The sequence below is a fragment of the Rousettus aegyptiacus genome, unplaced genomic scaffold (assembly GCF_014176215.1).
Source record: "Rousettus aegyptiacus isolate mRouAeg1 unplaced genomic scaffold, mRouAeg1.p scaffold_m13_p_7, whole genome shotgun sequence".
NCBI lineage: Eukaryota > Metazoa > Chordata > Mammalia > Chiroptera > Pteropodidae > Rousettus > Rousettus aegyptiacus.
Window position 1 is genome coordinate 24,958,311 of NW_023416310.1, and position 23,395 is coordinate 24,981,705.

The 23,395-nt window shown below is 33.3% G+C and overlaps 1 protein-coding gene across 5 annotated transcripts in view; it reads left to right on the top strand.

The window, feature by feature from the left end:
* Positions 1 to 23,395, top strand: part of EML4 (EMAP like 4) — a 130,172-nt gene that overhangs the window by 55,544 nt on the left and 51,233 nt on the right. For 2 of the 5 annotated variants that reach the window (XM_016142247.2, XM_036224762.1), the window contains exons 2-7: positions 1,261 to 1,443; positions 15,504 to 15,633; positions 18,970 to 19,143; positions 20,972 to 21,097; positions 21,579 to 21,604; positions 21,806 to 21,838. In XM_016142247.2, the coding sequence (XP_015997733.2) occupies positions 1,261 to 1,443; positions 15,504 to 15,633; positions 18,970 to 19,143; positions 20,972 to 21,097; positions 21,579 to 21,604; positions 21,806 to 21,838 (672 nt within the window). The remainder of the gene's footprint in view (positions 1 to 1,260; positions 1,444 to 15,503; positions 15,634 to 18,969; positions 19,144 to 20,971; positions 21,098 to 21,578; positions 21,605 to 21,805; positions 21,839 to 23,395) is intronic. The other 3 variants (XM_036224760.1, XM_036224759.1, XM_036224761.1) reach the window with 3 other exon arrangements.

Sequence of the window (23,395 nt, forward strand, 5' to 3'; positions counted from 1 at the left end):
TATATGTTAAATATTTATTGAATGTCCAACATGTCCATCCTAGGCACCTTACTCATAACAATCCTATTTAAAGATGAATAAATTGAGGTTCAAAGAGGTAAAGTAATTTGCCTGAGATTATACAACTAATTTATGTGCAACCAGAATTTGAAGTCTAAATTGAAGAATAAACCCAACTTTTCCTTCCATATTACTTCTCAAAGAGTGTCACTGAAATACCTGTAAAAGGTAGAAGAGTATATATGTATGCCTCAGAGGTATGTAGACATAAATGTTCTTAAATATGAATATTGACTACTCCATTATAAATGTTGATAGGTTTGCTTTTTAAATGCTATGTTTATTTTAACTCAAATTTCGAGTTAAATTGCCTTTTTAAAGAAGATGTATGGCACATTACCTCAGTATGAGAAAAATGGCACACTCTGCTTTATTGTGTGAATGACTGACCCAGTATATATCACTCTGTTCCAAACCATTCTTATGTAAGATCTAAGTTCCCTCTTGAATTTTTCTGCGTATGGTGATTTAGCCAATAACAGTTCATCTTTCTGGATTCTGATTAACCCAGCAGTATACTTTTAAAGTTACATAGCTTTGGAAGTAGTTTATAATTGCTATGTTATAGCTAAGCTTTTAAATAGTCTTTATGTTGTGATATACTTAAGGCAAATATTAGCTATGTTCTATGTAGGGTCCATTCCCATTCTTCAAGAGGTTGGGGCATTAGAGGGAAAAAACAGCAAAGAGTCATTCGCTAATTATATAGCAGTATTTTGTGGGATTTGGGGAGCATAATACTAAAGAGTACTTTTTTTGGTCATTGATGATGAAGGTGAGTGGTTCTTATGTGTAAAGCAAAACTGAAGTTATTTGTACTTTTTATTTTCATAGAGAAGTACGATAATGATGTGGTAATTTAAAAAGATGCTTTGAATAGTTTGCTCTCTTGCAAGTTTCCAAAAGTCTGTAAAATGACATGTTTAGGAAACATTTTGGTGAATACAATAAGGTGATGATATAGTAATTGGGAAAATTTTACCCCAGGGAAATTTTTCATAATTATATGTCAGATATATTAACTTTTATTATTTTAAATTAGTTCAAATAACTATAAAAGTTTCTGTAGAAATTAATCTGTGTAAAAATAGTGAGTTTTTCTCATCTTTTAAAAGACTTCTCTGGTATAGTTATTCTTATATGTCATTAGATTATTAAGCGGTTTACTTTGAAAAATTCCATATTTTCTTTATTTTATAGATGATAGTATATCTGCTGCAAGTACTTCTGATGTTCAAGATCGCCTCTCAGCTCTTGAGTTACGAGTTCAACAACAAGAAGATGAAATCACTGTACTAAAGGCAGCTTTGGCTGATGTTTTGAGGCGTCTTGCAATTTCAGAAGATCATGTTGCCTCAGTGAAGAAATCAGTCCCAAATAAAGGTAATTGAAAAATAGAAGCGTCTTGCTTTTTGCACCCTTTTCTTTGCAGTAATACCTTCATTCTGACTCTGTATTTTAAACAATGTAAGAGAAAATGATACACTGTTTGGTTATTATCCACAACATTTTTTAAAGTTTGTTTTAAATAGTTCATATTAGTCTAAAAAAATTTAATGTTTTTATTATGCTAAAACAAGTACATAGTAATTTGTGTTGAGAAAAATTTAAATAGTTTTTCTCTACCACAGTATTTCAGTAAAGGAATATTTATAGGGAAATTTAAAGACTGATTTTTAAAAATTTGGTTGATGGAAAGTATTTTGTATGACAGCTACTTAGCATGTACCTGTTTCAGTGTCATAAAATATAACTGCAATGAAATAGCTGTAGTTCCTGTACCCAGGAACGTACTTTTTGTAAGACGTCATTTCTAGACTTTTTCTAATTGTCCTTATTCATAATTCCTATGTCTCTAAAGTGAATCTCGGATCAGTTTTATTCAAAGTTAGGTAGTGGAGACATACCTAGTTCTGGAGTCACAAAGCCACCTGTAGCTGGCTACATTGGAACGTTTTCTTTCTACATAGTACTGACTCTTAATTCTTATTACTAATGATGTTAATTGGAGAGTTACTAAATTCTTTTCTATAGATTCTACTTCGTAAGTTTACCGTGACTGCTATTCTTATAACTTATGCTAACGTGGTTACATTCTGAAATGTGGTTCACTAGTGATTGTTCTTAAAGTTACTTCATTACCTTAAACATAGATTTTGAATTGCTTTCTATAAAAATGAATTGATGGGATTGATTATGTAATAATTCACGGAAATATTATTTTAAAGATGGGCATAATTTATTGTTAAGAATTACTTTATATCCCTGTAGTGGAAAATTTGCTTTACTGACCAATTATGTTTTCCAATATTGATATTTAAACATCAAGGGATATATATATTTAAAGTTTTATTAACTTTATTGACAATTCAAACAACTTTATCTTGGAGTTTGTATATAGTAGGCTACAGAAAGAAATTGGAAACACTATTGTGATTCTTCATTATCAGCATTTGTTTATAGCCTAATAAAAATGAACTATCAGTTTTGACATTAAACAGGACTAATATATTAATGGTATGAATATTTAGAATTTTTCTAATAAATGAAATATTTCATAAAATACTTTAAAAAGAGCAAACTATTTTGGAGGGATTTTGTATTTTTTCCTCTTCAATTCAAAAGTAAAGTCATTTCTGATAGTGGAAAATTTTATCTTGTCTGAATTTTTTTAGTCTCCTGGGATATTAGAATTTATAGTATTCAGTTTCACATAATCTACTGATAGGATAAGAATCGCTGTCACCTTTTTAAGGTATCCGCATTTTCTAGAGGATTTTTCTTTTGAGGTAAGGCTAAATCCCTATGGATAAATAGGGTGGAACCTTTTTATAAAACTGGTTAAAAATATAAGTCAATTTCCTTATTGATGAAGACAACTGTTATAAAGTTTTGCTAAATGGTGGCTTGGTTTCAGGTATGGCTAAAACTAAATGTTAATGACGTGTATGCTAGTGCTAATGACATTCTACTATGTCACTTCATAGTAATAGTGCCATTCAGTAAATACCACAATCAGAAACATGCCTAACTAGTCATTTTAATATTTTTAGTTCTCTTCTTTTAGTTTATTCTCTCCAGTGTACCAGAAGGAGAGTGGTCCCGCTAACGCACAGCACATGTGTTCCAAGACCCCCAGTGGATAACTGAATTGCAGATAATATTGAACCCTACATATATTGTTTTTTTTCTATACATACATACATACATACATACATACATACATACATACAAGTAAGAGAGTATAACAATAATAAAATAGAACAATTATAAAAACATATTGTAATAAAAGTTACATGAATGTGGGCTTTCTCTCCCACAATATCTTACTGTACTGTAGTCACCTTTCATTTTGTGATGATGTGAGATGTTACAGTGCTTTTGTAATGAGATGAAGTAAGGTGCTCCGAATAGCATGTAATTTAAAACTTAAGACTTGTTTATTTCTGGAATTTTTCATTTAATATTTTTGGACCACGGTTGACTATGGGTTGCTGAAACCTTGGAAAGTGAAACTGCAAGTAAGGGGGTACTATTAAAAGCTAAGTCTCATTTTTTCTTGAGTATATTTGCCAGAAACTTAACTAAGGTAGAAAGTTTTCCCAATAATTTTTTAAGGTGCCAGTCATTTAAATTTCTCATTTACCTTCTCTTCTGTTGGAGAATTTTTCCTATTTTCCTGATAGTTTTTAAGGTGCCAGTTATATAAATTTCTCATATACCGTTTCTTCTGTCAGAATTCTTTCCTTTTGACGGCATATGTTCATAATATATGCACCAGTTGCAACTGACTCTTTGCCAAAAGAAAAAAAAATTACCTGTACTTTGGAGCAAAATTGAAGGCCCAGGGAACACTTTGGCAGTTTTAACTGTTAGGAAGACAAATCATGTCACAGCTGGTGCCTGGGAAACCTATTACGACTTTTTGGGGTGACCAAATGAATGAATGTAATTTGAGATTACAAACCAGTGGCTTATGTGAAGACAAGCTGTTAGTACACAAAGGAGTCAGATTTATCTGACGGTAGGAATCAGTCATTTTGAACCAGGAAACTGCCGGTAAACCAAAAGTATCAAACGTTATAACCGCCACTTGAGAAATGAGAGAACCCAGAGGCAAAATTGAAATGTGGAGATGTCAGTTCTCCATAAGAAACATTTCTAATTATTTGGAATCTGGGATAGTGTATGTGGGCACAGATCTGTATCATTTGAGAGAAGACAGGGTTTGCCATAGGTTTTCTATAAGTAAATTATATTAATCACGTGGAAGGTATAAATTTCCTTGGTGAGGCCCTTGGGCTAAGATGACTCATAATTGTTGTAGAGGAGGAGAGTCTTTTATTATTTTGACAACAGATCAAAGACTTCTAAGTTGCTCTTTATAAACAGAAGTATATGAGTAGATAGAACCTCAGATCTGGCAGAAATTGCCATTTATAGAATTCCATTTCTTTATAAGAGCCAAATCATTCTTTGGTTATTTCTACTCAAAACATACCTTTAAAAAATGAGTGATCTTGAAGTAAAGTGCTCAGAACACCTTCCTGGGAGACTAGAGGAATGGAGAAGTATACAGATAAAATTCTAAATGAAAAAAAATTTCTTTCAAGGAGTGTACGTAGTCCTCAGTCTTCTCAAAGAATGAAGCAAAATAATTGACAGAGATTGAAAGAAAAAAAAAGGCAGAGAATTTGAAAACAGAACAGAAGAAGTCTGTATCTAGAGCTGTGGGGCATGTAATAGGGAATTTGAGATTAAAAGATTTTGAGTTATCAGCTAGGGTTCTTTCTCCATGAGCCACTTTTACCCTTCTCCTAGTCAAAATTTTTTTCATTCTTTAAGGCCTCAAATTACTTCCTGATAATCATCTTTCCATTTTTTGTGTCTTCCTAGAATTATTTTAAAATGTTTTGTATGTCTCTTGGTATATTTGTTGTTCCTGCTAGATTATAAACTATTTGAAGGCAGGGACAGTTTCTTACCAACATAGCTTGGAATGATGTAACGTGGGCTGAAGAAAATTATAGAAATAAAAAGTTGTGGTTTTAAAAAAAAAATTACCGCTTTAGAGAGAAAGATTGGGATGTATGCAAGAATAAGAGGATAATAGGGAAGAGGGTAGCAAGGATTTCAGATTTTGAGAGTTTGAATATGCAACAGTTCCTAGTAATAACTTTATTGTGTAAGTTTTAGAGTACAGTGAAATTCATTAATATTTATGAACTGTCAGGCTAAGGTATTAGAAAGATCATCCATTTTAAGATTATCATCAAGGAATATAAACCATATGATTAGTATTCTCATGTAAGATAAAGTATGAAAATAATTGTCGGCCTTCAACCCTGGGATTATGATGGTTTTCACTGTGATTAAAACTAAATTGGTACTTTCCTGGTTTATAGACTTTTAGCCTAAATTTCTCTTATGTCAGCAGGGTTGCTGCTCCAAAATAAAACTACTTTAGAGGTCATTGTTGCTTCTAGTCTTGCAGGCTAATCTTTGAGAGGGTTATGGTTCAGAGTTTACAATGCCTAAGCATTGGGAGAGAAGGCTGTAGATATACACACATGTATACATACACACACTTATGTATATAGCTAATGAGGCATTTTAGACATGAATTTGTATAACTGTAATAATCATCTTTATGTTCCTTTCATCCAGTTAAATTTCCAGTATTCTACATTTCAGAGCTCACAGTTTAAACTTCTTAATTGAAAAATAAACCATCAGTCACAGTTTCTTTTTTTTCTGCCTCCACTTTTCTTAACTCATTGCCTGTACCTTGGGAGAGCATTCTCTCTTTTATCCAAATACTAAGGATTCCCACTACTGAGAGTTACCTCAAATTAAACTGTTGGATTGAAAGTGACTGTAAAAATCTTCTGGTCTTTCCTTGCTATTTATATAAGTTTCTGGGGACTTTGATGATTTATTGCTATTATCTGCTTAGATATTTCCTTTCTCCCTACTCCTTCTGATAAATTCCTATCTTTTATCCTGGCGCAGCTCAAAATGTCACTTTCCACTAGGCAGAATTATTCCTTTCTACTTACTTTACCATTCCTTCTTCCTGGACTCAAATCTTGGTTTTACTGCCTACTACAATATAACCTTGAGCCTGTTAATAATCTCTGTAGGCTTTAGTTCCTTCATCAGCAAAATTGGGATAATAGTCAATCCCTTTTAGGATTATGGTGAAGGTTAAAAGATGTAACAATTGTAAGGTATTTAGAATGATACCTAGCACATAGCAAGTGCTTGATAATTAATATTACTTCATACTAGGCAGTTTTAAATCCTGGAGATTAAAGAAATAAAAGACACTGCATTTGCCCCTAAAGGACTTGAGGTGAAGTGAGAAAACAGATAATGAGTACAAATTATGTGATAATTAGTATTAAAAAGGTAAATTTAGGGTGCCGCGGGAACACCTAGGATAAATATCTAACTCAGATTGGAGTTGGAGGTTCCTTGCAGGAAGTGACGTTAGCACTCATCTACCTTCATGGTCTAAACAACCACTTACTGTTGGCAGTTTCCAAATTGTTATCTATATCTAGACTTCAACATTTCAGAATTGTCTGTCTACTTACTATATTGTTCTGCTTGTGTGTCCTTCAGAATTCATAAATGTAAAATGTCTCTAAACTGGCTTCATCATCATTTAAGCCCTAAACATTTCTTAAATCTACCTCCTTTCCATTCATGCTACCTAGCTTTGTTTCAGATCCCCTCATCTTAAGCTTAGACCATTGCCCTGAAATCTGCTCTTCAGGTATCCTCTAGAGCATTTTCTCTAAAATGTAAATTGACCCAAGTCTTTTTTTCAGCTTAAACCCCATAGTGGTCTCTGCCTTCTAACAGATAAGGTCTCCATTATCTAACTCCTATTTACCTCTCCCATCTGGACTCACCTCTCGCATTTGGACTCTGTCCTTTCTTATTCTCCGTTCTCACCACATAAAGAGCTTTTTGTCTACGCCTACCCCCACCTATGCTACACCCACATACACACCCCACTTTGCTTTTATATTCTTTCTGTTCCTTTACAAATACTGGAATTAGATCCCAGTACCTTATTACCTCCCTTTTACCTGGCTGTCTCTTGCTTATCCTTTAGGGCTTAGTTCTGCATTTCTTTTAGGAAGCCTTTCTTGAGCTCTGTGTCCCTAATCATCCTTACAGAGTTATGTATCTTCTTCTCTTTATATATCCAGGATACTCTGTTCATATCACTGTTACTATACTTATCACGTGTTTTTGTGTTTTTGCCAGTGACTCTTTTGCAAGATTTCGCGCTCCTAGATGCCAGTGGCCTGTCTTATACTCTTTTGTAAAACACAAGGCTGGGCTCATAATAGGCTCTGAATAAATATTTGATGGGTAGAGGGATGATAAATATGTGTTAATTTAGGCAAGCAGGGATGATAAGCATATGCCAGAGAGAAGGACTGTCCAGATACAGAAGCACAGAGGAGTAAAAGTACATAGTTTAGGAGTTCAGAATAAACTGAAGCATTAGGTGTGAGGTTGGGAATGTTAAGAAATGAGCTTAGACTGGTTAGATAGGGCCTATAGTGAAAGGTTTTCTTATGCTTTGGTAAGGAGTATAATTTTTAACCTGAGGGCACTGGAGAGCCATTAAAGAATTTTAAACTGAGGAGTGACAGGTAGATTTACAGTAATCCAATAATTCTAAGATGACTGTATTACTTGCATTTTAATATCTCTGAAAACTGCAGTGCATCTTACAATTGATTGTGTCTTATAGTTCTCATAGGCAATATTTCTTTGTAGTGGCATTCAAGATAGTGGTGCACAATACACTTCGAATTCAAAGACATACAGCATGTTTTATAAAGGTCATTCTGGAACCATGTAGAGAATGCCTTAAGAGCAGGATAACACTGTAAGAAGGGGGTATAGAGATAAATCGAACATAATCCAGAAGAGGAATTTGAGGCAGTAGTGGTGAAAATGCCATCCATTTAGTCATTTAGATATTGATTAAGTGCTTTCTATATGTCAAGCACGGTACCAAGCATGAGGAATACATATAAGAATCACAAAAGAAATAAGGTTTCGAGATAGAGTTACAGATCATTATAAATGGTGATAAGGACTGCAAAGAAAGTAAAGTTGGGTTAGTGAGAGAGTAAACTAATAGGGGTATGTTAGATAAGGTGATCATAAAAGCCGCCTTTTAGGAAATGATATTGAGCTGAAATTTAAAAGTTGAGGATAGCCTTCCAGATGAAGAACTCTCCAAGCAGAAGAGCCAGATGCAAAAGTCTTGGTGTAAGAAAGAAGAGGGAGGAAAAATTAAATTCAAGATTTTAGTCATATGCTCAAAAAACAAAACCACGTCGACTTTTATTCTGTACTGTATACAGAAAATTAAGTTCAAATGGGTTGTAGACATCAATGTAAGGGCTAGAACCATAAAAATTCTGTAAGAAAATACAGGAGAAAATCTTAGAGACCTTGGGTTTGACTAAGGTGTCTTAAATAGGACACAAACAAGTACAAATAATAAAAGTCAATTAATTGAACTTTATCAAAAGTTCTTCCAAAGCTGTTTTGAAAATAAAAAGGCTAGCTACGAAACAGGAAAAAATATTTAATACCTTTAGACTCTAAGGAAATATGAACTGAAACCACAATGAGATGCCACTACATGCTCTCCAGGATGGCTAAAATTAAAAAGATCGGTCATCCCAAGTACTTTCAGGGATGTGGAGCAATTAGAAACTCATACAGTGCAGGTGAGAATGTAAAATAATATGACTGCTTTGGAAAACAACTTGGAAGATTCTTAAAATTTAAACATTGACCTACTATACAACCCGAGTATTTACCTTTAAGAAATCAAAGCATATGTCCACACAAAGACTTGTACACTCAGGCTCATTCTAGCTTTATTTTTAATAGTAAAAACGTGGAAACAACTGAAGTATCGACAGGTAAGTGAATAAAAACATTGCGGTATGTCTGTATACTGAGATAGTGTTGGACTGTAAAAAGGAATAATCTGTTGCTGCACATTTCAGCTCAGATGAATCTCAAAATAATTATGCTGAATTTTAAAAGTGAGACAAAAAAGATATATGTTGTACGATTCCATTTATATAAAATTCTAGAAAATGCAAAACTAATTTATAGTGATAGGAAGTAGATGAGTGGTTGCTTGGGAGCAAGAGTTAAAGAGGGAGAGATGAATTACAGAAGGATACAAGGAAACTTTTGAGAATGTTGTCTGTGTTCACTATCTTGATTGTGGTGATTCTTTGACAGGCATGTATGTCAAAATGCAGTAAATTGAACATGTTATGTATGTGCAACTTACTGTATGCTATATCTCAGTAAAACTGGGGAAAAATAAGTCATAGAAGCATCAAAGGACTTAGTCACCTTTGAATTTGGTGGTAAGGAAATGAAATCAAAGCCGATTTTATGTTTTCTAGTTTGTACAGTGAATGGGTGGTAATGTCTTTCACCATGAGTAAGGTATATTGTAGAGTAGCAGTTTTGTTTGGTGGGAGGAGGGACAAAGTTCATGGGGAGATGTTCAATAACAGATAAAAAAAATCATGAGAAGGATATGATGGTATCAAGATATCTGAAGAGCCAAGATATAAAATCTGAGCCAAGAAAAGAAGATCTAACGAATGTGAGAAGAAATGATCAGAGAGCTAAGAAGATATTCAAGCAAGGGCATTGTCCTAGAAGCTAAGGATATTGTCTTTGCCTAAATGATTGGCAGTATTAGATGCTGAAGAAAAGTTGAGCAAGATGAGGACTGAAAAGCATTCATTGAATGCCATTGGTGATCTTGGCAAGAAAAATTTCTGTGAAATAGTTAGATGATAGACTGCAGAAGGTTGAGGTGCAGGTAGGAAAATTTAGATCACTAGGTCTTTTCTAAATATTAGACTTGGGACGGCAGTGGGAGGCGGGGTACACATGGGGCAAAGAAGGTGTAGTTAGAGGGAAGATGGGATCAAGGAGTTTTTTTGAGTATGGATATATAAGGTAGATCTGTAAGCATATGTTTTCTCATATGCCAAGGGAAAAGAGGCATCAAGGAGAAAGTTTGAAAATGGGTTATCCTATGGAATCTACCATTTGTATTTAAAACCCTAATCCCTGAGGTGGTGGTAGTTGGAGTTGGGGCCTTTGGGAAGTAATTGGGTCATGAGGGTGGAGCCCCTGCCATGGAATTAAGTGTCCTAATAAAGAAGAAGAGAACTAGCACTGCCCCTCACCCCTACCCCATTTTAAGGGTACCACCAGAAGACAGCCATCTGTAAACCAGGAATGGAGTCTTCATCAGAACTCAGTCTGCTGCCATCTTGATCTTAGACTTTGTCTTCAGAACTGTGAGAAATAAATGTTTGTAGTTTAAGCCACTCAGCCTCTGATAATTTTTTATAGCAGCCCAAGTTGACCAAAACAGGTTAAAAGATGAAAAAGAATAATCAGCAAAACCAGATTTCCTTCAGAAGCAGGTCGAAGTGGACCTTGGCAGTAAGAAGGCAAGATTGGTCTTAAACAAAGAACATAAACAGAAGCACAACAGAGGTGTAAAGATGAGTCAGGATCAGATAATGAGCATTGAGTGAGATAATGAACTTAAGTTCTACAAGAATTACCAAGGTGGTTTGATTTAATCTTTTAAATATTCAAATTTTTAATATTACACAAGTAATTTAACAACATTGAAGGAGTTTTGAAAAGAAAAAATGACCTGCAGTTCTACCATATTAATGTAGGTTTCTGTTTTTCTTATTCTCATCAAAGCTTTAACTTAAGGAAATACATGATCAGATCTATGTCTCAGAAAGATAAATCTGACAGTTGGATAGAAGCAAGGCAAGGTTATGAATGAAGGGTAAGCCTTGGTCATGCAGAATGGAAAGATGGAGATCAATTCAGAGACACAGGAAGAGGAACCACAGAATTTGGGGCTTAGAGGAGAGAGACAGAAGCATTTGGTTTATAAGCATTTGATTTATAGGGGTAATTAGATGCAATTTACCTTGTAATTGATGCAAGGAATCAGTGCTCATCTCATCCCAACCCACCCTTACATCTTTGGTAAAGACCAGTCTTTCCTTAGGACTGCTAAGGCCCACCCCCAACCTGTTTCTGAAAAAACCTTGTTTCACCAACTATTCTTTCTTTACCCTCTTATAACCATTTTTCAGATTCTTTCTCTTCAATGGCTATAACTCTCTGCTTGTTGTAGCTAAGCAGTACTCAGAAAGTTTTGCTATGTGTGGTGATTTTATTATTGCAAATTAGAAGCCCCCTAACTAAACGGTAACTTCCAGGAGGGAGGAAGGGGGATATGTTCAGAGAGGAGTACACATAGACTTCATCTCTAATGGCAGTATATTTACATTTTTCAAAAGTCAGAACCAAGGTTTTGCTTCTGATAATGGCTGAATAAGTTCCTTTGTATTCCTTTAATTATAAACTTGACAGCAATTCTTACAGGATAGTGTAATTTGAACAGGATGGGAAGGGAAGACTTCTGCAAAGTTTTAGTTGATCAGTTTTTAAATTTTTCTGCATTGTAGCACTTTAAGTAATGTTCAGTTAAGGGTTATAGAATGGCTCAGTTTGCAGAATATATTAAAGTTCAGAAAAGTATATTTCTTAATTAATAACTAAAATTTCACCATAACATTGAAGTTGCTGAGGAAGGAATAACAACAGTATCAATCACATCACTATCAATATAGGTTAATTTAGGTTCGTAATTTCCAGACATAGTAAGTTGAGGTCAATATGCCATTTGAGGTATTGGTAAAAGGATGGTAGTTATTTTTTATATGACATTCAAGAGAATGCAGAAAATTTAAACACAACTGAAACAATTCAATGACATGGGAAAGTTAGAGATTATGTATTCACGAATTATACATATATAAAGAAATATGTACATATGTTTTGAACAGTGCCGGTAATTTGTTGGTGTTTAGAGAATGGAAGAGCCACAGGTTATTAAACTCCAAATGAGTCACAGAAGACTTAATACTCTTAATGCAAATTGTGACCTTAATCAGAATAAAATATTCAAGTAATTGCACAAACACTTTATTTTTGCATAGTTACTATGTTATTGAGTAAACTTCATAACTGGCTCAGTAGTTGGAAACCTTTATGTTCAATAATAAAAAGAAAGTCATTGTATATAGCCCTTGAAGGACCAAGATGTTAAAAGATGTCTTTTTGGAGTAAATATCTAGCATGAGAATAGAGGGTCTTAGAGTGATCAAAACTGTGAGACATACACTGCCATCTAATAGTGAAGATGAACAATCCTTCTGTAGAAAACTTGAAAGCATTTGAAGAATTAAACAATAAACTGCAGGACTTGGAAACATTGGTGATGTGTTGATTTTTTTAAACTTCTATTGTGGTAAAGTATACATAACACAAAATTTACCACTTTAACTATTTATACATGTATGGTTCAGTGGCATTAAATACATTCATATTGTACAACCACCATCTATCTTCAGAACTCCTTCATCTTCCCAAACTGAAACTCTGTACCCATTAAACAATAACTCCACATTTGCCCTTTCCCTTCCCTAGCAACCACCATTCTGTTTTCCATTTCTGTGAATTTGACTGTTCTAGGTACTTGGTATAATTGAAATCATACCATATTTGTCCTTTTGTGTCTGACTTATTTCACTTAGAATAATGTCTTTAAGGTCTGTCCATGTTATAGTATGTTTCACAACTTTATTTAGTTTTTTTTTTAAGCTGAATAATATTTCCATCATATGTACATAACCACGTTTGGTTGTCCATTTGTCTATCAGTGGACATTGGGTGGTTTTCATCTTTTGGCTTTGGTGAATAATGCTGCTATGAACATGAGTGTACAAATAACCTCCACTCCTTGCTTTCATTTCTTTTCGAAATATATAATATACCTAAAAGTGGAATTGTTAGATCATATGGTAATTTCATGTTTAGTTTTTAAGGAACAGCTAATACTGTTTTCCACAGCACCTGCAATGTTTTACATTCTTAGCAGAAATACACAAGGATTCCAGTTTCTCCATACCCTTGCCAACATGTATTATTGGGGGAGGAGTTGTGGGGTTGGTTTTTGTTGTTGTTGTTGTTGTCGAAGATAATAGCTATCCTAATGGGTGTAATTGAGCTCTTTTGAGATGAGGTTTGGGACACTGGAAGAGAGCATGGGAAGTGGATTGCAGACTGTATGTTTTTTTTTTTTTTTTTTTGCAGTGGCTAATGGTTTTTTGTGTATAATAAAAGTTTTTTTTTTTTTTTTCAAAAACCAGCTGTTGGTACAGCAAAAGCAGTATGTGCCTGTGTTAAAAAAACCAAACAAACAAAAAAAACGAATATTTCAAATTAATAATCTAACCTTAAGGAAATAGAAAAAGGAAAAAAAAATACAACACAAAGCTAGCAGAAGGAAGAAAATATAAAGATTAGAGATAAATGAAGAGATGAATAAAGAATTAATGAAACCAAAAGTTTTTACTAGATCAACAAACTTTGACAAACCTTTAGCTAGAATGACTAAGAAAGAAAGAAGGAAGACTTAATAATTTCCATCCTATAGTCCTATTAAAAAATGGGCAAAGGACTTGAATAGATATTTCTCCAAAGAGAATAAATGGCTAACAAATCCAGTAAAAGAGTCTCATCATTAGGAAAATGCAAATCAAACATCACAGTGAGATAGCACTTAATGCTCACTGAGGTGACTATAAGTTTTGTTTGTTTGTTTGTTTGTTTTAATAACAAAAATAAATGTTGGCAAGGATGTGGCGAAACTGGAGCTGTAATACATTGCTGGTGGTATTGTAAAATAGTGCAGCTGCTGTTTATTGGTTCCTCAATAAGTTAAGCATAAAATAACCGTGTGACCCAGCAGTTCTCCTAGTTACATACCCAAAAGAATTGACAGAGATACTCAAATGAAAGCTCGTGTGCAAATAGTCGAAAGGTGGAAACAACCAATTGTCCATCAATAGATGAATAAACAGAATGTAATATATTTATATAATTCAACCATAAAAAGAATAAAGTATCCATACATGCTGACACATGGATTAACCTTAAAAACATTGTACTAAGTGAAAGAAGCCAAACACAAAAGAGAATATTTCGTATGTAAAATATTTGGAATAGGCAAATGTATAGATTAGTGCAGATTAATGGTTGACGAGGGCTGTGGGGAGGAAGGAAGGAGTGGAGAGTAGTGACTGCATAATGAGTACAGACAGGGTTTCTGTTCAGGATGCTGAAAATGTTCTGGAACTGAATAATGGTGATGGTTGCACAACATTGCGAACATTTTGAATGCCACTGAATTGTACCTTTTTAAGTGGTTAAACCGGTAAGTTTTTTATGTTATGAGTATTTTAAGACAATTTTTTTTTAAGATGTAATACAACAGGAAGTCACCTGTTTGGTGGACTAGTACTACATCTGATGACCAGTGATATTAGCATAATCAGGGGTGGGAGGAGTATTGTGCTTTATAATATGTGGAAATTTTCCTAGGAAGTTTAAAAAAAGAAAAAGTACAGTAGGTTTCCCCCGTCCTTTCTCCTCAGTCATTCAGTCTCAAGTAGGTTCTAGGAATCTCTATATTAAAGAGCTTTTTAGATGATTATGATACAGGTGGCCCCCAGTTTTACTTATTCATGTTAAAAATCATGTTTGAAACACTCTAGGATGCCAGATATTTTAGGCTCTGTTCATAAAAGTGTTACTTGATGCTTTTATAAAGATAAACAAACATGAGATTGGCCAAATTTAAAAGTTAGATTTTCTTGTGTGCGTATGAGAAAACTTGAGTCCAAAAATTCAAAACTTCTCTATTGCTTAAATCTTTAAATAAACTTGCCCCTTGAGTAGATGTGGCTGTTGTATCTTGTGACTTTGAACCTTCCTGACCACTCCAACATACCCATCACATATTTATTGCAGTCCTTCTAATGTATAAATTAAGAAAACAGAGGTTACTTTGTGTACTTACGGTTTACTAATATAGGATAACATGCTAAGATTTAACATTTATGATTTCTGGATTACAAATTAAATTTCAACAGAACTTGAGCTATTTCTGAAAATCAGTGACATGGGGATTTGTGGTTTAATTTGAAGTACGACTTTGAATCGTGCTTTAAAGCTGCTTTGTGTGGAAAGCGAATCATTTAGGTAAAGAATGAGTCTGGCTACTGTTAAGCTACTTAACTTCTCTATATGTCTGTTTTCATGAGATTCAATTTTGAGACAATAATTTTGTATGCTGTATGTCATGGAGAGCAATTTGCTTACTAGTTCCAAACACCGATGGGCTTAATTTTTTAAATTCCAATATTTAGGAAATATTTTGAAGTTAGATGTAAAATTTTTTTCTTAACCATTTTTAGGCCAACCAGGCATTCGAGAAGCTATTTCCATGTCCTGTATAACCAATGGAAGTGGTGCGAACAGAAAACCAACTCATACCACATCTGTCTCAATTGCAAGAAAAGAAACTCTTTCATCTGCTGCTAAAAGGTATCCATGGGCAGGGTGCATCATTATAAAATTGTCTGAATGTGATAACTCAGTCTCCTTTTGAAATAAATAGGAAATAGAGTTTATGGAATTCAAGTGAGCATGTCCTTTGAATTCTTTAACTTCGAATATAGACACATTCAGCCTATACTCACACAGTTTACGTTCATCATACCTATTGAGTTGTGTGAGGCAGCTTTTGGTTTGTTAACTAAAGAAAGCAGTTTCATTTCCTGGTTTTGTTTCTTTTTAACAAGCATTTGTTGATGAGATAAGCATGACTATATTTAATGAAATTACATAAGTGAATTTCCATCATAAGTGGTATATTTGATATAGCATGCTTGTTTGCTTATTTATTAAAGTAGTGTAGTTGACATACTATATTAGTTTCAGATGTACAATATAGTGATTTGATATTTATATACCGTAGAACATGAACACCACATTAAGTCTAGGAACCATCTGTGACTGTACAAAGTTATTATTATGACATTATTGACTATATTCCCTATGCTGTACATTATATCCCTGTGATTTATTTTGTAACTGGAAGTTGTACCTTTTAGTCCCCTTCACCTTTTTCACCCAACTTCCCACCCTTCTCCCTTCTAGGACCCATCAGATTATTTTCTGTGAGTCTTGTTTTTATTTTGTTTTTTCTTTTTTTGAATTCCGCATAAAAGTGAAATTATTGTATTTGTGATTCTCTGATACAGCATTTTTAAAGAAGAAATATAATCTTTGATATACATCTACATTAGTGGGGGGTTAAACACTACTATGACTTTGATTCTTTAACCATGACTGTAAAATTAAGGCTTAATTCAAAATATAGTACTGTGCTATATGTATGTGTGTTGGGATGAAGGGCAGGAAGGCAGTGAAAATACTGTAATATAAAAATTTCTGTGGATTACAGATTTACATCCTATATGTTCTTTTTATCAATTAATTAATTTAATCTTCTGTTTAAGCAAAATTGTTTTAGTGTAATTCCTAGCAAATTATTCCATTATGGAGTTGGAGAGACCACAAGAGATCAACTGCATAATCTTATAACTGTTTTCTTCAAAGAATGATTGAGGACCTTAAGTAATAGAATAATATTTAAAATGTACTGATGGAAAATGATTGCCTCAATAAACTAATGCCAGTGACTGAATTATTTATCAATGTGGATTTATAGATGTTAACCAAACATTTAGCCACAGAAACGGTGAAGAAAAACCCCTACTAGAATTCAGTCCTTGAAGTTATTTTCATTATAGGATCTAGACTTTTTCCTCCAAGGTATGCGAAAATTTATTACCTGTGCTCCACTTTTCAGTGAAAAAAAAAAAGGGCAAATTATAAGAAAACAAATGCTTGGTGGAAATTTTTAATACAATTTTTAATCAACTTCCAGTAACAGTTTGGATTCAGACCATTTTCTTACATAGCTGTAGTTCTGTGCACTGATCAATATTATGCATGATAGTGACCCCGCCAGCAGTCTGAAACCAACTGATTTTGTTATTTTATGATGGAGGGTCTCTGTAGTAGTTTGCTTTTACCCCAGGAGGAAACTCTTTTAGGTTATTCTGAGCCCACATAAGACTAGTGACCTATGCATTCAGGGTAGTTTGAAGAACAACAAGAAGTAATTTAACTGCTATAAATTTCGAAGTTAACCTGATATTTTTGAGGAAGAATTGTATTTCTTGGTACATACTTTAAAAAATTGAACATGAATAGACAGTCAAGGGCCAGTCTGAAGGTATCAGAACTGAATCAAATTAAGAAACATCACTGTCAAAATTATATTTTAACATTATAAGCTATTATAAGCTATTATAATATAAATTGTATGTATACTATGTGTATTTGTTTAAAATGTTCTTAAACATACTTCCTTGTAGATTTATGTACCTTTTAATCAGATTACAAAATGTCCTTTGATTAAGAAGTATAGACAATTAGTAGTTTTCTACCTTTTCAACTCCGGAATTCAAGTCTTAATTCTTTCTGCTTTGTAGTATTGTCAAAAGTGTTTGTGCAATATAAAGATTCTTATCCAGTGTGTTTGGGAATGGCACATGCTTCATTAATCAAGAGTCGAAGCGCAGAATCCCAAGAATTTATACATAAATATTTTAAGTATTTTGTTTTAATATAAAATATGTTCACATATATTCATTTGTCAATTTGAATGAACCTCTCAACTCCTTCTTTCTAAGTATGGTCCCTGATTAGATTCCTGCTGACTGTCTTGCATAAAATACACCCAGAAAATCATTTTTTAATAGTTTTTACTTTCATTTTTTAAAAGAGTAAGAAATTTAAAACGCACAATATGAATTAAAATCTGTGTCTTTCTCTTTGATTTTTTCCCCTCAACCTTTTATATAATCGTATCATGTACACAAAATTTAACAGTATTTTCTTTTAGTAATTCATTTTAATGGAGTCTTTCCAGAGCATTCAACTGAGTTGTCATAGAAATTACAATTCTCTTTTCTATGTATGTTTTGTCAGTTTTCTTTGTATTTAATTAACTTAAAAATAACAAGTACAACTGGCGGAAACAGATTCAGGGAAGAAAACACAGTTGACTCTTGGTAAGTTTAATACTCAACTGGTGGGAGCAGAAATATATAGAAGAAACAGGAATTAGAGAACAACTTACTAAACATGAGCATTCAGTGTGCTTTGGGTGTCAGTATGTTTAACAGATATAATGGAAAGTTTCACTAATGCTCTGATTTGGGTAATTGAGGTCAGTAAGAGATCTGCTGTTCCCCCAAATCCACCAAGATGGCAAATGCCTGAGAGTAGAGGTCCCCAACCTTTTTGGCACCAGAGAGCAGTGCTTCTATGAGAATCTAATGCTTGATGATCTGAAGTGGAGCTGAGATGGCTATGTGCTATGGTGCGGCTGCAAATACTAATGTAGCTTCGCTCGCACCGTCCCCCTCCCCCCCGGCCCCCCCCCCCCCACACACACAAGCCGCTCACCCTCTGTTGTGAGGCCTGTTCATAACAGACTTCAGACCAGTACCGGTCTGGTCCGCGGTCCCGGGGTCGGGGACCCCTGCCTTAGAAATTATTTTGGTTCATAGGGGCAATCTTCATAAATGCATTTACCTTAGGATTCTCCTAAATTCTTCAATGAAGATTTTAACAGCTTCCAGAATTTTCAGAGAAATGTTTTTATTATTGAATGAGAACAGTACAAGTTGTATTAGCTTTATGATTTAGGATTTCTGAATTATATAATTACTTTTTCCATCATTTGATATTATCTTTTTTATTTATTGAAATATATGTTGTTCCATGTTATACTTTATTTTACAGTGGTACAGAAAAAAAGAAAGAAAAACCACAAGGACAGAGAGAAAAAAAAGAGGAATCTCATTCTAATGATCAAAGTCCACAAATTCGAGCATCACCTTCTCCCCAGCCCTCTTCACAGCCTCTCCAAATACACAGACAAACTCAAGAAAGCAAGAATTCTACTCCCACCAAAAGGTTTTAACTGCCCCCAAGTACAGAGCTAGGAAACAGTTGTAATGATACCTAAATTCTGTGAGAAAAAGTTGGCTGTCCGTGGAGTCCAAGAGAAAGCCTGATGGCTTTTTTCCCCCTGTTTTGTTGCTATAATCTGTATTTTAGCACATTGGGAGGTGAAGATTTAAAGTGAAAATTTCTCAGTTAAAACTGGGGGAAAAAAACTAAATCATAAACAGTTTGATGAAAGGAAGGCAGAACTAACCTACTCTAAAACCAAAACAATATTTTTATGATAAAGTATAGAATTTTTAAAATTTATATATAACTATGCATGAATTTATAGCCGTGGGGAGAAAATTGCCATATGTAATTATCCTCTCCGTATTTTGGCATCATTACAACCTTCAACTTGCAAGGGCCCCTCTCAACAAATGGCTCTTCATTGTGACTGCATCTCACTTTCAGTTTTGGGTTTTGGGAGGATAAGTTCTTGCTTGAGTAGATAAATGAATCCATTTCACCTGGTCTTTTCTATGCTAAAAGCTTGCTTGAGGGCTTCTCTCTGTGTCTGTAATAATTAATATTTTAAAGTTGTGAGAGGGGGAGAAGGGAGAAACATTCTAACAATGTATGTGAGCCTAAATTGGGGATCTAAACCTGCATGCTGAGAGTTCAGTGCTGCAGCTGCCTTTTAATCAAATATTAGACCAGCTTAATAAAATTTGCCTGATTACAGCTGGATGATTAGGTATAGATATGTTTTATCACCATACTTCCACTTTGAAATCTTAGGAAAATATTAAACCATTCCCAGAACTGGGTAGGATTTTAGTAAAATAAATGACAACCATTCCTAAAAGATTTATAATATATTTTTATTTGACCAGTTTACTATTTTGTCTCAAATCTCTAATGGAAATTTGGGAAAACAAAACAACTCTTCGTTTCATTGATGCATGTTTAACATTAAAAAATGCTTTGTCTGTGTTTTTCATGCAGATTCTTATGCTATCTAAATGGTTTGTAGTTCTCCTGCCTGTTCTCATATGGAGTTTTTCTTGGAAGTAGTTCATTAACGTTATGCAACTTTGGAATGTGTATGGTTAAAGGTGGCTTTTTTTTTTTTTGGTATAATCAATCTCTTTAAGGTTCTGATTTGACTTGATATCTTCTTTGTCCGAGATCTTTTTTCTAGCTTCTTAAGGTCTCTTGGAAATGTGCTTGTCATTCTAAATTGCTCTTTGGATATACTATTGCAAGAAGTCTTGAAGACTGGATGAGTTGTAGGATAGTTAGCAATGCAGCCAAAAACTCATTTATAAATCAAAAAATTTCCGTTATAAATATATGGAATTAGTCTGGTCATGGGTAAAATTGTTTCTAAAAGGTAAAAAACAAGAGTTTTAGTCCCACAATTTACTTAGAAATTATCATTTGTACTATATATAATGACATAAAAAATGAAAATAATAGCCTTTTAATGACACAAAAAAGTATAGGTTTTTTTCACAGATTCACACAATATCACAAATTATGAGAAATGGTGTTGCTTAGAGATTTAAGCAAATGGGTTTTTTTCTATTAAAAACTAAAGCATTACTTTTTTTAATCAAATAATATTTGTTCTAATGAATCTTGTGAATAATAGTGAAAATTGTAAAACAGTAATAGCCTTGCTTAACTCCTTCACTCATCCAGGAAGAACCTTTCAACTAATCCTTCCTTCCTTTTCTGGATTAGCTTTAAGGAAATGTTAATTGCTGCTTTTATGTTCTCTTTAAACTGTCAGTTTTATGTCACTGCCACTCAGAATTTCTCTCTTAAGAAATTGATATGTTTCTTGCAGCATAAAACGACCAACGGCTGAAAAGTCACATAATTCATGGGAAAATTCAGATGATAGTCGTAATAAATTATTGAAAGCAGTTTCAACATCAAAATTAATATCAAGAGTTATAAAAAATACAGACAAGTAAGTACTAGACTTTCTCAGTTAAAACTAAAAATTAATTATGTGACTGCCATGTTTGCATGTACAATTAAATGCCTGGTTTGAATCTTTTTTTTTTTTTTTTTTAATCCATACTATAATTTATCTTCTAAGTGTTTTTTTCTTATAAGAGTTCTAAGAAGGATGGTGTCTTCCAGGAGTTAATGCTCCTTAACTTACATAATAAAGCTCATTGATCCCATAAGACTTGAGTATTTTTCCTTTCATAAGTTCTTTCTGTGCTTTCACTACTTATGTAATCATGGAATATGCATTGTTTTATAAAATAGTATATATTAGTAGTTGAGACTAGTGAGAAACGTTAGAATGCTGAAGCTTTTAAAATCACTTCTAGAGCTTTATCTGGGTTATGGCCTCGACATTGAAGCTTTTACAACTTTAGGTAGTTCTAATGGTCACCCAGATAAAATTATAAAATAAATGTCTTTGATTTCTTTTGTAGGCATAAAGATGTCATCATCCATCAAGGTAAATGAAAAACACTTTTTTAAAAAAATATTTATGTTGCTTTTCTACTTCAGTTAAATTTTTGCTGATTGATAAGAATATTGACTTTTTTATTCAGTATACTTTATTAGCTCATAGTAATGAAAGAGAAGTACATTATTATAGTCATTTAAGAAAATGCCCAGTTTTTATTGTAAGATATGTCATTTTTGTCTCAACCAGCAAAAATGTCAACCCGTGAAAAAAACAGCCAAGGTAAGAATAAGCTACGCAGTTGGTCGCCTTCTAAGTTAATTTCTTCCTGGATCTCTTATCTGGCTTTTCATTATTGATACTACTAAAGGAAATATGGTAATTTGAACTAGTGAATCCAAATACTTTTCTAAAAATTTATCTTATTTCTGTGAGTTCTGAAGATTCAGAGTTAACAGTAGAAATACATACATTATTACAAAAAGATATAAAACACTAAACAGAATTTCCCCATTTTAAAAAACAGTAAAAGTTGTACTTAGAAAAGCCATTTAAAAGATTGATAAATTTTAACTCAGTTTCCTGTCTTGCCAACTTCATTGCAAATAATCACTCATTTCTTAAAGCTTAGACTGGAAATATAATGAGTCTAGCAAATCCATTTCCTCCTAAATTTTTTTTATATTAATTGTAATTTCTGGCTACTTGCTGTTGTTGGCTTGTTCTGACCAAAAGAAGGAGAGCAGACTTTCTATAAATGTGTGTTTAATTTAATTGCAAAGTAAGTAAGTTTTATACATTAGTTTTACATTCTCCTCGGATTGCTTGCAAATTTAAAGCATGCCGTCTAGAGGAAAGCATGTTCTTTCTGTGCATGCTTTTTACAGTTCATTTCTATTTGTCATAATTATTTTCTGGGCTATTATAAACAATGTGATTAAAATTTTTGTTGGAGATTTAAATTGATACCTATGGATATTTCTTCCTTTGGTTTTAATAAGAAAAGAAATATTTATAATCTTCTTTGAATCATTTGTTTTTACATAGAAATTTTAAATGAAGTTGATTTTAGTTGGCATTTTTCTTCTTTAGTTGATCTTATTTTTTCCCCTCTTTTATAATCAAGTATACATCAAGTAATGGTTGAGATACTTTAAGGAAAAAATGAGATTTTATTTACAAAAACAACCCTTACTACTGTATATCAAAACTTTTTTAAAAAATAGATGTAGTGATATGTATGGAAAGAGCAGTGAATGGAGAATCTCTGTGTTTAGTGTTTGGTCCTGGCTTTTCTAGATAATAGCCTTGTGACCTAGGCAAAATGACAATGTGAGCGGTTTCTAATCTGAGAATAATAACTATGAAGCTTTCACATGACTACTGAAGGATGAAATAATATTTATGAAAATACTTTGAAATAGAAGACACTGTAACTATAAAAAGGTGTTATTATTATTATTACATGTTTTGCCAAAGAGCTTAAATTTTATAAAATCCGTATTGGGTAAATGAGAAAGAGCTGCCTGCCTCTTTCTCATATTGTGGTATATTCTTTGGAAGGCAAAAGGAACTTAAGTTTAGTATGTAAATGAGTGGTTTGTATTGGTGACAGTTTTCAAAAATATTCAGGTATGTAGGTAAACACATGTTTTTAAAAGGAGTGACTCTTCTTACAGAAACATCACAAAGCAGGACTTTAGCCTGTGTCTTGGAAGAAAGAAGAAAGAAAAGCTGAAAAAGGATATAGAAAAATAAGTTAAATTCTGTTTACAAGAATTTTAACTTAAAAAGATTGTCCCAGATGTTGGAATTTAATGTCGAATGTTGCTTGCATTT